Here is a 14,631-nt window from a genome sequence, read left to right on the forward strand (position 1 = left end):
CTGCATTAAAGTGAGTTAGATAATGGCACTTATCTTCTCTAGAGCTGCTTTAGATATGAAATAAGCTTGTGTCATAATTAAATGAACTTTGCACTATTATCGCGCTAAACGCGAATCAACACAACCCGACTTGAGTTAAATAATGGCACTATTGTTTTCTGTAGAGCTGCTTGAATTGAGTTTTTGTTGTAACTAAATGTAACCTTCCAACATTTAGTTATTAAACTGAATTGAATCAACTTTGAACTGAACTAAGCTAAATAATGCCACTATTGTATTCTGTAGAGCTGCTTTACAGCAAAGTTACTTAATTGAAGAACTACTTTCATGTTTATTACTGTGAAGTGTAAAGTGTTATATAAATACATGCAATGTGACGACATATATTAATAACAGATATCAGATGAGAATGAGTAATAATGCTGTTTAAAATGCAATTTTAAAGTAATCAGGAAGCAGAAATTAAGTCATTAATAACTGTTATCTGATAAGGTGAAACTCTGGAAGCCTGTTTCCGCCACTGAATAAAAAAAAAAAAAAAAAAAAGGTAAATGCGACTTTTTAAAAAAATGTTTTGCATTTCTGACTTATCTCAGACTTTTTGTCATTTTTATTAGTTTTTATTTTTTTTAAAATATGTCTATCATTTTGATTCACTTTATATTAGCTATTTTTTATTTTAGTAATTTAAACAAATTATATATATTTTTTAATTGTAGTATTATTAAGATACTATTACATTATTATTCTTTTCATTATATTAGTTAAAGATTTAGTAATTTAGCTGAGTGTTTTTGTCATTTTTATTAGTTTTTTTTTTTAAATATGTCTATCATGTTGACTCATTTTACATTATTTATTTTTTATTTTAGTAATTTAAAAAAAAATATATAAATATAATAATTTTAGTATTAAGATATTTTTACCATTATTTTTATTCTTTTTATTATATTAGTTAAAGATTTAGCAATTTAGTTGAGTGTTTTTGTCATTTTTATTAGTTTTCTTTTTAAATATGTCTATCATTTTGATTCATTTTATATTAGTTATTTTTTATTTTAGTAATTTAAATTATACAATTTTTTTTAATTTTAGTATTATTAAGATACTATTACCAGTATTATTATTCTTTTTATTATATTAAAGATTTAGCAATTTAGTTGAGTGTTTGTCATTTTTGTTAGTTTTTTTTTTTTTAATGTCTTTATCATTTTGATTCATTTTATATTCGTTATTTTTTATTTTCGTAATTTAAACAAATTATATAATTTTTTTTTAATTTTAGTATTATTAAGATACTATTACCAGTATTATTATTCTTTTTATTATATTAGTTAAAGATTTAGCAATTTAGTTGAGTGTTTTGGTCATTTTTATTAGTTTTCTTTTTAAATATGTCTTTATCATTTTGATTCATTTTATATTATTTTTTTTATTTTAGTAATTTAAACAAATTATATATATTTTTTTTTAATTTCAGTATTATTAAGATACTATTACCATTATTATTATTCCTTTTATTATATTAGTTAAAGATTTAGCAATTTATTTGAGTGTTTTTGTCATTTTTGTTAGTTTTTTTTTTTAAATATGTCTTTGTCATTTTGATTCATTTTATATTCGTTATTTTTTATTTTCGTAATTTAAACAAATTATATACATATATTTTTTTATTTTAGTATTATTAAGATACTATTACCATTATTATTATTCCTTTTATTATATTAGTTAAAGATTTAGCAATTTATTTGAGTGTTTTTGTCATTTTTGTTAGTTTTTTTTTTAAATATGTCTATCATTTTGATTCATTTTATATTCGTTATTTTTTATTTTCGTAATTTAAACAAATTATATATATATATATATATATTTTTTTTAGTATTATTAAGATACTATTACCATTATTATTATTCCTTTTATTATATTAGTTAAAGATTTAGCAATTTAGTTGAGTGTTTTTGTCATTTTTGTTAGTTTTTTTATAATATGGGAGACTTTATAACTCCCAGTTGTGCGTTTATATCTCACCTAACCCTTTTTTTTTTAAGTGGCGGAAACGGGCTTCCATATTAAACACACCGACCTGATTCGACAGAAGAAGAGTTTATATCATGCAATTTATATAATCCAAATGCGAATTTATATAATGCAATTGTGACTTTATTTCTCAGAATTGCGAGTTTATATCACGCAATTCTGACTTTATTTTATGACTTTATAACTCCCTATTGTGCGTTTATATCTCACAATTCTGAGGAAAAAAAGTCAGAATTGTGAGATGAGTCGCAATAACCTTTTTTATTCTTTATTCAGTTCCATATGAAACACACTGACCTGATTCGACAGAAGAAGGACTTGACCTGGGCACATTCAAATAGGACCGCAGCTACAGAGAGAAAGATAATTTGTTTTATTCCTAAAACAAATATTTTTGATGTTTGCATGCTTAAATATCTATGCAATATCAGCTTCATAACTGGAGATTTGTTTGGGAGCGACTCACCGCTGTCTGTGCCCACGTTCCAGGGCGGCAGTCGCGGCTGCGCCGTGTGAGAGTAAAACACATTGACATCCTGATGGTACAGCAGCTCCACGAACTTGGCAGATTCCAGAAACTTCCTCTTGCAGTGAAGCACGCTGGAGGCCTGTTCGGATGCGTAAACCACCTTCCCGGAGCCCAGAGAGAAGACCACCACAAAAGTGTCCTAAGAACACCAGAAAATAAATCGTGAACGCCTCGTATCCACAATGACGGTGCTCATTAAAGGGACATTTTACGCAAACATTTAAAATACTACAATAACTGTCTGAGTACTAATATTCATTAGAATATTTTCTTTTATGTTCAACTGAAGAAAAAAACTTGAGGATAAGTAAATGACAGAATTTTCATTTTTGTGTGAGCTATACCTTTAAGGCAAGACATTACAGGTGATTAGGGGAAAAAAAAAAAAAAAAAAAAAAAACACAACTGACAGACATCAACCACTTGCAAATTTAAAATGTTGTTTAAATATACAAAATAAGGCAGCATCTAATTAAACTTACACAAATTTGCATACATTTGCAGAACGTAAATAATTTTTATTCATTTTATTTCAGTTATTTTTTTATTTTTTTTTTAGTTTTTCCATATTTAAAGAAAATGTATAAAATCAGGCAAATAATATTTGAACAAATTTTATTCATTTATTAATTTTAGTATTTGAGTTTGTCATTTTTATCATTAATTTTTTTTAAGTGTCTATATAGTTTTTATAAATTTTATTTTTTCACATTTTAATGTTTTAAGGAATAAAATGTATAAAATCAGGTAAATGATATTTGAACAAATTTTATTAATGTATTAATTTTAGTATTATTAAGATACTATTATTATTATTTTAAGTTTAGTATTTAGTAATTTAGTTGAGTGTTTGTCATTTTTTTTTACTAATTATTATTATTTTTTAATATGTCCATATACAGTATATATATATATATATATATATATACAGTATATATATATATATATATATATATATATATATATATATATATATATATATATTTTTTTAGTTTACTTTTTATTTTAGTTTGTCATATTTTAATGTTTTAAGGAATAAAATGTAATATAAAATCAGGCAAATGTTTATTAATTTTTATTATTATTAATATACTATTACCATTATTATTATTCTTTTTATTATATTAGTTAAAGATTCAGTAATTTAGTTGAGTGTTTTTGTCATTTGTATTAGCTTTTTAAATATGTCTATATAGTTTAATTAATTTTATTTCAGTTAAATATATATATATATATATATATATTTAATATTAATATACGATTACTATTTTTATTATTATAGTTAAATATTTAGTAATTGTGTTTTTAGAGTAATTTGAATTTGTGTTTGTATTTTTATTAGAATTTTTAAAACTGTCTATATCATTTTTATTAATTTTACTTAAATTTTTTTTTTTTTTTTTTTAGTCTTTCATATTTTATTTTTAGTTTTAGTTATTTTAGCACCTTAAACTAAATGAAAATCAGAAATACTGCCTTGTTAATTACCTTAAAAATATAGATTTATAAAACCCGTAAAGTTTGGTGTATGTAAGTGCTGCTAAAGTAGAGATTTTTTTACTTTTGAAAAATTGCATTTAAAGATAGGTATTGTAATTAAAATCTACATATGCAAACGTGTATTTTGCATGTTTTCTTTCCACTAGTCTGAACAACACATTATGAAAAGCCAAACATCTCAAAACTATGCAGTGCATGGAAAAATAATAAAATCACAGAAAATGAATAAGGGACATACAGTGTTTTTCAAGGTGTGTTCAGATGTGATTCCCTCCAGCTCCTCCAGCGTGCAAACAGTAGCGTCTCGTCTCTCCTCCAGTCCGCTGCTCATCAGTAAGTTGTAGTACTCGCTGTTTGCTGCAGGGGGAGGCAGAGGAAATGTAAAAATGAGTGGAGTGTGAGAACAACAATCCAGTTAATCAGTTTAATCAGTATTTGGCCTAAACAACAGAGCAGGTGGCTCCCAGAGACCATGCCAGATATTACAACACCAGACAGCAGTACTACTGGGAAATTTCACATAGCATTACATCACGGACTGACTGCTGACATTTATTTCAACTGATGACAAACAAAAATAAGCAGAAATCCATACAGGCACTCAAAAAGCTAACATTATTATTAAAAATATTAAAATATGACCATTTCCACCAAAATATTATACTACAGTTAGTTATATTACCCTTGCAAACACTATTTTAGTTTATGACAAAACTGCAGTACACAAAACTGATTTTGGAAAACAAAACAAGTTTATAGCAACATAACAACCTTTTTCCAATTATGCCAAAATCTGTGACATTAATCATTTTGGTAAGGGTAACCACAGCTAATCAACAACTAAACAAAATGACAAATATTCAGAAAGCTTAAAAATAAAAATCTCAATAAAACAATCCCTCTGTGGTGTTTTAGCTGATTTTCGTGCATAAGTGACATTAAAGAGTGGCATTTTCAAATTGTACTTTTCAAAGTGATAACTGTAATCTATAGGTCTTTCTTCATGCATAACAGAAAATTAGTTGGTTGCACAACCATGCATTATTTTTAGCTGACATTTAAAAAAGCTACTGGCAAACAAATAAGTGCTAAAAATATATCAAGCGTCACTGATTCAATAGTAAGTTTCCTGTGTTTTGGTGACTAGATCCTTATTGTAGCAACAGTGTCATCAGAGCATCTGTTCAGCGAGGACAACATTATAAACTTCGAAAGATAATTTATTTGTTTTTTTATTATACTTTTATTAGAAGTTCATAATCACATGTTTCTCTGAAAATGTAAAATAAGTTAAAATAAAAATTACAGAACAAAATAAAATAATCAGTTTTGGTCTTTGAGTTGTTTTGTTTACTTTAAAGTTTGAAAATAGCCCAAATGTTTAAAGCATAATTCTGTCATAATTCTGACTTTTTAAAATAAAATGTATAAAAATAGCCCAAAATAGCCCAAATGTTCAATGCATAATTCTATCATAATTCTGACTTTTTAAAATAAAATAAAATATAATAAATTTATAAAAATAGCCCAAATGTTCAAAGCACAGTTCTATTATAATTCTGACTTTTTAAAATAAAATAATAAAATAAAATAAAATAAATTAAGAATAAATAAAATAATCAGTGTTTGGTATTTGACTTGTTTTGTTTGTTAAATGTATAAAAATTGCCTAAAATAGCCCAAATGTTCAAAGCATAATTCTGTCATAATTCTGACTTTTTAAAATAAAATAAAATATAATAAATTTATAAAAATAGCCCAAATGTTCAAAGCACAGTTCTATTATAATTCTGACTTTTTAAAATAAAATAATAAAATAAAATAAAATCAATTAAGAATAAATAAAATAATCAGTGTTTGGTATTTGACTTGCTTTGTTTGTTAAATGTATAAAAATGGCCTAAAATAGCCCAAATGTTCAAAGCATAATTCTGTCATAATTCTGACTTTTTTTTTTAAATAAAATAAAATAAAATAAAAAACAATGTCTGTAATGTCTAAACCACAGCAGATGTTTTGCTACTTTTGCTACTATTAAAATCCAAACATTTCTATGATAATTCCACTTTGTCAATTTACCTCAGAATTGACTTATCTCATAATTTCAACGTCATAATTAAGACTTTTAAATAAAATTAAATAAATTTAAAATTTAAAATAAATAAAATATTCAGTGTTTGGTATTTGACTTGTTTTGTTTGTTAAAATAGCCTAATAAAATAAAATAAAATAAAATAAAATAAAATAAAATAACTCAATAATAATTTTTTTAAAATCATGGTCAGATTCAGATTTGTAATTTACTTGTCTAAAATAAAATAAAATAAAATATTTAGTTTTGGCCTTCGAGTTGTTGTGTTTACAATTTTTTTTTTTTTTTAAATAGCCTAAAATAGCCCAATTGTTCACTTTTTGTAAATTTATCTCATAATTGACTTTTTATTCTCTTTTTTTTATTCTTTTCTGAGGTTTAAAAATAGCCTAAAATAGCCTAAATGTTCAGCAAAAATAATGTCTGTAATGATACTCTTACTTCTATGAAAATCTATAACCTAAAAAACAGGAAATACATCTGAGCCACATTCCATGGGTCGAGCTTTACAATTACTTAAATACATGACGCACATCATGACCTCATGCAGAAACTATCATCATCTGCCCACACCAGCTTAATCTAGACATTATACTGTAAAACATATTCGATAAAGCGATAAACAAAACGGGGAAAGCTCTGATGGTGCATGAGCTCTGTGAACAGATTTAGCAGGGTTTTTCTGCCGGCGAGCAGTTAGGACCTGGACGCGCCCTTCCTGCAGACGCAGCTGACGGACTGTTACATAATCACAGACGTTCTGCTAGCGATCTGCATGTGTGCCACCGTTATGACAACAACAACCGCTCTAGTGGCTTTATGCTTCGAGATACTCGCCAAAACAAGTGTGTGTATGTTTACCTTGTACTTGTTTAACACAGTTCAGTGCGTAGTTCAGTGCTTCCACAGTACTGGCTTTACTCCGGCTTCTCTTCTCAGATGGCAGTCGTTTTTTCATTTCCTGCACCGTCTGCATCATATCTCGGTGCGTCTGCTCACGGCCATTCTCCGTCTGCTCACTGCACATGAACATGTTTGTTTTTGTTAACATTTGATTACAACTTCAACCTATTATCAATTAGTTATATATGAAAGCTCATTTCTGCCACATGAGGAAAAAAAACATTGTTTTTAAAACCAAAATGAAGACAAAAATATGAAATTATGAGACTAAGTCATAATTTTTGGATAAAAAGTTGAAACTGAGTCACAAGTCATAATTATGCATACAACTTGACGTTTTTGTCAATTTGTGTAATAATGACTTCATAAGAATTTCTTCTCAATTTAGACTTAAGTTATAATTATGATTTATCAAAGCATGATTTTGATTTTGTTATGTGAAGGAAATAGGCTTTCATAATTTTAATAGATATATGTGACCCTGGACCACAAAACCAGTCTTAAGTCGCTGGGGTATATTTGTAGCAATAGTCAAAAATACATAGTATGGGTCAAAATTATTGATTTTTCTTTTATGTCAAAAATCATTAGGAAATTAAGTAAAGATCATGTTCCATGAAGATTTTTTTGTAAAATTCCTACTGTAAACCTATCAAAATGTAATTTTTGATTAGTAATATGCATTGCTAAGAACTTAATTTGTACAACTTTAAAGGTGATTTTCTCAGTATTTAGATTTTTTGCACCCTTAGATTTCAGATTTTCAAATAGATGTATCTCAGCCAAATATTGTCCTGTCCTAACAAACCATACATCAATAGAAAGCTTATTTATTGAGCTTTCATATGATGTATATATCTCAGTTTTGTAAAATTTAACCTTATGACTGGTTTTGTGGTCCAGGGTCACATATGAATGTAAAAATGAAATGAGTTGAAATGTAATTATAAATTATGTCATAATTATGGCTTTACAGCTCATAACTTCAACTTTTTGTTAATTTTTCTCATAATTTATATATCAATTTAGATCAATTCATTTGTATCAATTTAGACTTATCTCATAAAAAGTAATTATGTAACGTTACGTGGTGAACATTTCTATGATAATCGTGACTTTATCTTGTAAATTCCACTTTTTATCAATTTATCTCACAACTGACTTTTATCTTATAATTTTGACTATGCCAGAATTATGATTTAACAAAGCATGATTTTGTTTTGTGGTGAAAATTTTTATAAAAATCTTGTAATTTCAACGTTTTGTCAATTTATCTCATAATTGACTTATCTTATAATTTTGACTTATTATCTCACAATTTTGACTATGCCAGAATTATGATTTAACAAAGCATGATTTTGTTTTGGGTGAAAATTTTAATAAAAATCTTGTCATTTCAACGTTTTGTCAATTTATCTCATAATTTACTTGTCTTATAATTTTGACTTATTATCTCACAATTTTGACTATGCCAGAATTATGATTTAACAAAGCATGATTTTGTTTTGGGTGAAAATTTCAATAAAAATCTAGTCATTTCAACGTTTTGTCAATTTATCTCGTAACTGACTTGTCAATTTTGATTTAAATCTCATAGAAGTCATAATTATGACGAAACTTTTATTGTCACAATTCACTTTGTCATTATTATCTTTTTATTTGATAATTTTGACTTTCTATCTCATAATTTCAACATTTTATATCAGCATGATTTGAATACAGAAATAACATTTTTATTTACTTTTATTTAGTAATTTCAACTTTGTCAATTTATCTCATAACTGACTTGTCCATTTCGACTTTTAATCTCATAAAAAAGTCATAATTACATAATTTTGACTTTTTAAATCAAAAGCATGAGTTTAATATGTGGCAAACATTTCTATAATTATTACCTTTTTTGTAATTTCCCCTTCTTGTCAATTCATCTCATAATTGACTATTATCTCATAATTTCAATTTATGTCATAATTGTTATTGTTTATTTTATTCGTATTGTTTTAAAAAGCTTAATTTCATCATGTTGAAAAACATTCTGATAATTGTCACTTATCTTGGAATTATAATTATGACTTTTATCTCATATTGATTTAACAAAGCATGATTTTAATATATGGTGAACATTTCTGATAATTAAGACTTTTTATATTTATTTTATTTTTTAAATAAATAAAATATATAATTATTATTAAAAATATATATTTAGTATATTTTAATAATATATTTTATTAAAAATATTTAAAAAATCATTTAATATATTTTGTCAAAATACACATATATATATATAATTTTCCTACAAATAAATAAAATAGAAATAAATAAAAAAGATACACTGTAATATATTTTATTTCAAAATAAATGTAAATATATATATATATTAAATATTCAGCTTTCAAATGTTATAATTATGACTTTTTCATTTTTCTCAATTTTTCCTCATAATTCACTTCCTATCTCATAATTTCAATTTATCATAGTTATGACTTTTTATTCTTATTGTTTTAACAAAGCATGAATTTGTTTTCTTATGTGGCAGAATTGGGCTTCCATAATTATAATAACTATACAGCTGAAGAAACAAGAAAAGTGAAGGGACTTTACAATTCTTTACAATAAATAACACCATTTTGTAATGAATTAATTTGATCTATTTTGTATCAAATGCTGTGAAATTAGACCTTTTTGAAGTGTCCAACAGCTTGATCCTTGTATACACACTAAGATCCTTGATAATAATGCATATCCACCAATGCAAATCCAACTGGAGTTGCATAACTGTATACTTCAGTTTAATTCAAATATGTGGTTGTGATGGTCTGAGGTGGGTTAGTTTACCTGCACTCCGTATGATGAGCGCTGCGAAAGCTGGACGATGAGGAACCAGTGGCAGATTTTGAGCTGAAGACACAAAGAGATGTAGAAGAACTTGATTTAACCAAACATTTTGTCATTATGTGTGTAATTTTAAATCATACAACTGCAGAACAGGAAGAAAGAAGACACTCAAATGGATTTGCCCTGGTTAAGTGTTTGTTCAAATCGCATGAGCATTAATAATAGTGATCAGTGTACCTCTTGGTGCTTCCTGATCCCGTGGTGCTTCCAGGGCTGCAGTTGGCCGAGGAATGATGATGATGTCTAGAGCCACCGACGCTGTCGTTTCCACTACTGGAGTCGTGGCCGCTGTTCATGTCCACATCCTCGTGCGTCTGCTCTCCTCCGCTCTCCTCACACCCCGCTGAGCTCTCCCCTCTGCTGGTCCTTCCTTGTTGCTCCTCAGCTTCCTCCTCCTCGCCTGAACCCGCTCTGGAGCCAGACCCTATTCCGCTGGTCCCGGGGTCCTGGCCTCTGCTGGTTTGGTCTGTTTGCCCAGCACGCTCGCTGGAGTCTGGAGAAGAGGTCTCCTCTTCTCCATCGGGAAAGCCGTCTCCTCCCGGCATTCCCCGCTGCAAGTTCTCCTCCGACCGCTGCCCACCTCTACTGAAGCTCAGAATCTAGATGCTTCGCTGCTTTTGTCCACATTAACAATGAAGGTCTATTGAGAAACCCATTAGAATAATGACGACGTTTTACTTGGCGGTTACGTAGATTCTTCCATTGAAAGAACTGCAAAAGAAACACGGATGAATGTCAAAATCTCTCATCTCATCTCCTCTTCTCTCTCTCTGTATATATGCATGTGTGATATTATTGAAATTAAAATAATCACCTTTTAATGTTATATTTAATAAAAAAATTTAAATATATTTTATACATGATGACTTTTTTTTACAGTTTTTTAACAAAAGGATAAAATGGAAAAAATATATAAATATACATTGTAATAATATATTTGATTTCAAAACAGATCAAATTGAAATATACATATAAAAAATATTGAAATTAAATAATCACCTTTCAATGTTATTATTATGACCTTTTATCACATAATTTGGACTTACTATCTCAGAATTCCAATGTTTTATATCAGAATTGATTTTACCATGAATTTTAAATAATTAAATGTTACTATTATTATCATAAATTTATATATATATATATATAATATATATATATATATATATATATATATATATATATATATATATATATATATATATATTATACATAAAATTACACTATATATAAAAAATATTTTTTAAATAAATTTTTAAATTACATTTCTAGAATCATTTTGTGTACTAAAAAAACAAATTAATTATATATATATATATATATATATATATATATATATATATATATATATAGTTTTCTTGACCCGTGCTGTTTACAACATATATGACTTGAAGCATAATTTGACTATGACGCATTAATATGACGCATTACACTTTTCAGAGCTCTCAATATGTTGTGGGAGGTTAGCCTACTTACACTGTGTAGGACAAAACAACCAGGAAAACAACCCAATCACCACATTACATCTTATTAACCACTAAAATTATTGTATCATGTTCATGAGGCGTTGTTTTGAACCTGCAGCGCAAGATAGCTGAGTGTGAACATAATCATATCAGCTTTAATGCTCAAAAACACCACAAACACCCAATGGTGTCATCCATCCCCATCCAGGAAGAAATATAATACACATTATACAACTACCTAGTAGTACTGATGTTACACACACTTGATATAAACAGCTCTTTACAGAAACAACAGGGTTAGTCTAACAGTAAACGCCTTATATGTGTCATATATTCTTTGTCTAAAACTAGGTAATTTTTATTATTTGTTTGTTATGCACCTTTTAAGTTTATGCAAAGGTTACTATCACTACATAAATCAAATTTAAATCAATTTTTGGGGATTGCATATCTATTAATCTTTTCTGTACAAACGCTGTTGACGTCTTACTTCCTATATTGTAGGGTCATGACCCGTCTGTGTAGTGACTGCTGCTGTTTGTACAGCAACTTGCAAACTTTTGCAACAGGTAACACTCTTTATGTACAACGCATACTACCATGAGCCATAAAACCCTGCATGTATCTTTACTTCACTACTTTTCTACACAGTAAAAAGATAAGACATGCAAATGTCACCCAGGCCAGACATAATAAAACTGCTTGGGTTCTGGTGAGTCCACTGTATGGGAAATAACACTAGACAGAGAGATTACTAGATTTAAAGCAGTAGTGTGACATTTCTGCAAAAGTATAGACTTTTTAAACTGGTTTCGTAGACAGGCCCGCTCCAAGCTCATGCCACTGGATGAGTCAGCTCTGCTATTGGTTAAGATGCTTAAAGCCACGGTATTAACAGCTATTATTTTTTTACTAGTAAATTAAACTTATGAATGGCTTATGTTGTGTGGGATATGCCTTGGGAATGTATTTTATCAATAAAAAAAAATCACTTTTAAATTACCCTTAACCCTGTTTTGTGAAAAAGTTTTGGTTTACAAAAACATGCATAAACCACAATATAAAGTCAATGAAATTTTTTAGAGCAGAATCATATATATTTTCGTATTTAAATATATAGTTATAAAAATAAAATAATACAAATGTATTATATAACCCTCTTTTGGTTTCCACAAACATGCATAATAATAGGTCACTTTTACAATTTTATCTAAAAAAAGTAAAAGACTGAGACATAAATCCAGAATTGAGAGAATTGCAAATGAATTGTGACCTAAAGTCACAATTAGCTTTTTTTGTTTCCTGCCAAAAAAAGGCAGAATTGTTAGATGTAAAATATAAACTTTGAATAGATAAAAAAAAGATAGAATTTATATCATGCAATTTTTTTCTTAAGAATATTATATATACACATATATATTAGTAATATGCACGTTTGTTTCTGCTGTGGGGGAAAAAGTGTGTGTGTGTATATATATATATATATATATTTTTTTTTTTTTTTTTTTGCTTGGTCTTTAAAGTTATTACACACCCCCTAGAGCCACAACCCCTTTTTTGTGATACATTTTTGGTTTACACAAACATACATAAACCACAATATCTAGCCGTTCACATATTTCAGAGCAGATTATAAGACATTTTTTGCTGATATTTGACCATTATTTGGCCTTCTTTAAAGGATGATATTGCTGATATTTGGTCACATTTTTCCTAACCAGACTTGCCTGATTAACATAGCTTCATCCTAAATCTCAATAATGTGCAGTTTCTTGATATTTTAGTAAATATTGCATTAAATATTTGTTCCAAGTTGCATTAGCCGGCATTTGCATCCACCCTGATTTCTAATTAACAGCATCATTCAAAGGAAAATCCATAACAGTTGACCACACATTTCCATGACTGGGTAACACTGACTGATTCATAAAAAAGTCAAACATAACTGGTTTGAACAAGATACAGGTGGATGTTCCCAACAAGCATCAAATGTTCAACAATAAACGATAACAACATACTTGTAGAACCACCTGAAGAAACTCATTCCAGCTCATGCAAATGTACATAATCCTCATTCCACATGACAAATTGCTGATTTTAAAGCAATTACAGACCCTCACAATCACATTTGGCCTATTTAAACATCACTTAGGATGCACTTGAGGAACATATAAAAGCTCTAGAGTTTTCACATTCATAACAAGCCCACTAGACAGAACATTAGTTTGTGATACTGATGCTCGCCTCCGCCATTGCACATGCACGGCCACGAGTTTGCTTATAAAAAGACATTCACCTAATTCCCTCAGTCTGACTCTTACATCTCACACAGACCCTCTGATATGACAAAAACGTAAACATTTAAATAAAACACAAGTCGTATAATTTAGAATATAACAAGTCAGACGGGCAATGCGCATGCGCGCAGCAACATATACACAACCCAGCGTGATATTTTAATAACAAACACAAACAGATTATTACATATCTTACGTATTAAAAGTGAATGCGGAAAATTATATTATTTAGATAATTAATAACGTAATTATAAAGTGGAATACCTTAAACTGAAGACGCTATTACCTCGAATGCAGCGTTTCTCGTCTTACTAAACGCTCTTGAACATCAGCGAATTAACATATCTATAAATCTATCCCGCGCGTTTCAGATGCGTTAAAGACGAGTACTTACTTGATGTTTATGTACAATAATCACTTGCTCCAGTTTCTCATGTGTCCCTCCATTACTGCTCCGGAACGCAACACACCAGACCCACGTGAATCTGGCCGACTGAAGCCACGCCTGCTCGACTCCTATTGGTGGGAGTTCTTCCCTGTATAGGTCTGATTGGTCGATGGGCGTGGACATGACGCCAGCCCAGCTGAGGATGCGGCTGGACTCACGTGTACGACCATGTTATACAACAGATGAAAACAATGGCGTAGCAGTGGAGATCTCGCGTTGTAACGAACAGTTATAACGCCGCCCCCGGGTTAAATCAGGTCACACACTGAGCGGGTACGATTACTTTTGTTAAATAACAGAGGGAAAAAGGTGAAATATCGTAAACTGCTGTCACGACGACGCGATCCCATACGTTACGTCGCTGGCTGGGAGTTGGCAGGAATAAAGTAGATTAGATAGCCTACCTCCTGATCTACTTTCCTGCTCGCTGCTAAGACTCGGGAATACTTTTAATCACGGTTGAG

The 14,631-nt window shown here is 28.8% G+C and overlaps 1 protein-coding gene across 4 annotated transcripts in view; it reads right to left on the reverse strand.

The window, feature by feature from the left end:
• Nucleotides 1-14,270, reverse strand: part of per3 (period circadian clock 3) — a 34,264-nt gene extending 19,994 nt beyond the window's left edge. For 3 of the 4 annotated variants that reach the window (XM_073826315.1, XM_073826317.1, XM_073826318.1), the window contains exons 1-7: nt 14,114-14,270; nt 10,134-10,667; nt 9,897-9,959; nt 7,020-7,177; nt 4,305-4,423; nt 2,504-2,705; nt 2,335-2,386 (exon numbers count right to left, since the gene is read on the reverse strand). In XM_073826315.1, coding sequence (XP_073682416.1) covers nt 2,335-2,386; nt 2,504-2,705; nt 4,305-4,423; nt 7,020-7,177; nt 9,897-9,959; nt 10,134-10,501 — 962 coding nt within the window. In that variant the 5' untranslated portion in view covers nt 10,502-10,667; nt 14,114-14,270. Of the gene's footprint in view, nt 1-2,334; nt 2,387-2,503; nt 2,706-4,304; nt 4,424-7,019; nt 7,178-9,896; nt 9,960-10,133; nt 10,668-13,983; nt 14,090-14,113 lie in introns of those variants that run through there. The other variant, XM_073826316.1, reaches the window with a different exon arrangement.
• Nucleotides 14,271-14,631: the final 361 nt, after the last annotated feature.

The sequence above is a fragment of the Garra rufa genome, chromosome 20 (assembly GCF_049309525.1).
Source record: "Garra rufa chromosome 20, GarRuf1.0, whole genome shotgun sequence".
Lineage (NCBI taxonomy): Eukaryota > Metazoa > Chordata > Actinopteri > Cypriniformes > Cyprinidae > Garra > Garra rufa.